Raw genomic sequence first — 1,491 nt, forward strand, 5'->3', positions numbered from 1 at the left:
CCCCCCCTCAGGGACGGGCTGCCCTTTTGCAGGCAGGTCCCACCGAAGGCAGCCCATGCCCGGACGGGGGTCCCACGGTTGGAGCCCGTGCCCCCGGGGTGGTGAGCGAAGCCCTGGCTGCCCGGCTGGCTGTGCCGCATGGGCCGTACAGGCGGCCGGAGGCACCCGTGGAGGTGCGGTTCCTGCCCTGGGCGAAGCCGGGGATGGAGCAGGAGGCTCGCCTGGAGAGGAGCTGGGCAGGGCAGCACAGCGCGGGCAGGGAGGTGGAAAGAAGGCAGATGAAAGTGTCAGAGAAGAAAGAGAGTGGCCGGACGGCTCAAGAAGGCAGGAGCACGCGGAGCAAGGGGAAGGGGCGCCGAGCCAGGCCCACCTCTCCGGAGCTAGGTAGGAGCATGGCTTTCTGCCTTCCTGCGGGCACAGAGCTGGCCTGGCCAGCCCCTGAGCGGGATGGGGGACCCCCAGCCTGCCTCTGGGAGGCATGGGGAGCCCAGGCTGTGCCAGAGAGCACAGGGGTGGGGCAGAGGGACACAGCTCTGGAGGTTGGGGATGTTGGCACCAACCAGTGCCGTAAACAGACCAGCGTGGGTACCACTTTGCTGGGCCTTGAGGTCATGATGCTTGCTGACATCTCCGTCCCTCCTGCCTGGCATGGGAAGGACGCAGGGTGCTGACCTCTGACACCCAGCCCTGCACTGGTCTGGCCCCCCGGGGCACAGGACACCTGCTGCAGCTTGTCCCGACCGGACTGTGCTCGGTGCTCCAGGCAGGGTGTGCAGCCCAAGCGTCCCCCGGGGGATGCTGCGGTGGCTTGGCTGGGGGAGAGGTGCCCTGCCCATCCCAGCATGCAGGGGTGAGACCAGACTGCACCAGGGCCGGGAGCGCCTTCCAGGCTCTGCTCTGGCCAAAGCAGTGCCAGGCCCATGTGCCCAAGGCTCCTGGTGCAGCCCCAGGACCTTTGCCCGTGTGCTGGGGCCATGGAGGGGAGAGAGCTGCAAGGCTGATGCTGAGGTGGTGGGGCAGAGCAGACAACACCCCGTGGGGGCTGGGGGGAAGGAAGCTCAGAACTGGGGCTGCGGTGGGCTGTTCAACCCTCCTCCTTCCACACCCCGCTGCCGCCTCATCCCTTATGCTGTATGGGAATGTGCAGGAGGCTGTACGCTCCCCGCCCCGTCCTGCTGCAGGCACTGTGCCATTGTGGCCCCTGATGTGGCCCTTTCCTCCACTGCATGGCCCTGGGACCTGCTAATGCCCCAGTGAGGGTGTGGGGCACGTGGTGACAGGGATGGGCAGAGGGTTGCGAGGCCCCTGCTCTGCCTGCATGCAGCCGGGCGCGGCACAGGACCCGCTCACTCCACCCTGCTGACAGCCATGGGGCCCGTCTCTCCCTGTCCAGAGTCCTCCGACGACTCCTACGTCTCAGCGGGTGAAGACCCCCTGGAAGCCCCCATCTTTGAGATCCCCATCCAGGACATGGCGGGGGGCGTGGGGGGG

The 1,491-nt window shown here is 67.7% G+C and overlaps 1 protein-coding gene across 1 annotated transcript in view; it reads left to right on the forward strand.

The window, feature by feature from the left end:
• SPEG (SPEG complex locus) overlaps positions 1-1,491 on the forward strand; it is a 29,499-nt gene that overhangs the window by 805 nt on the left and 27,203 nt on the right. Inside the window, 2 exon segments of the mRNA XM_009328254.1 lie at positions 12-384; positions 1,394-1,482. Of these exon segments, the coding sequence (XP_009326529.1) occupies positions 12-384; positions 1,394-1,482 (462 nt within the window).

This window comes from Pygoscelis adeliae, unplaced genomic scaffold (genome assembly GCF_000699105.1).
Source record: "Pygoscelis adeliae isolate BGI_AS28 unplaced genomic scaffold, ASM69910v1 Scaffold577, whole genome shotgun sequence".
NCBI lineage: Eukaryota > Metazoa > Chordata > Aves > Sphenisciformes > Spheniscidae > Pygoscelis > Pygoscelis adeliae.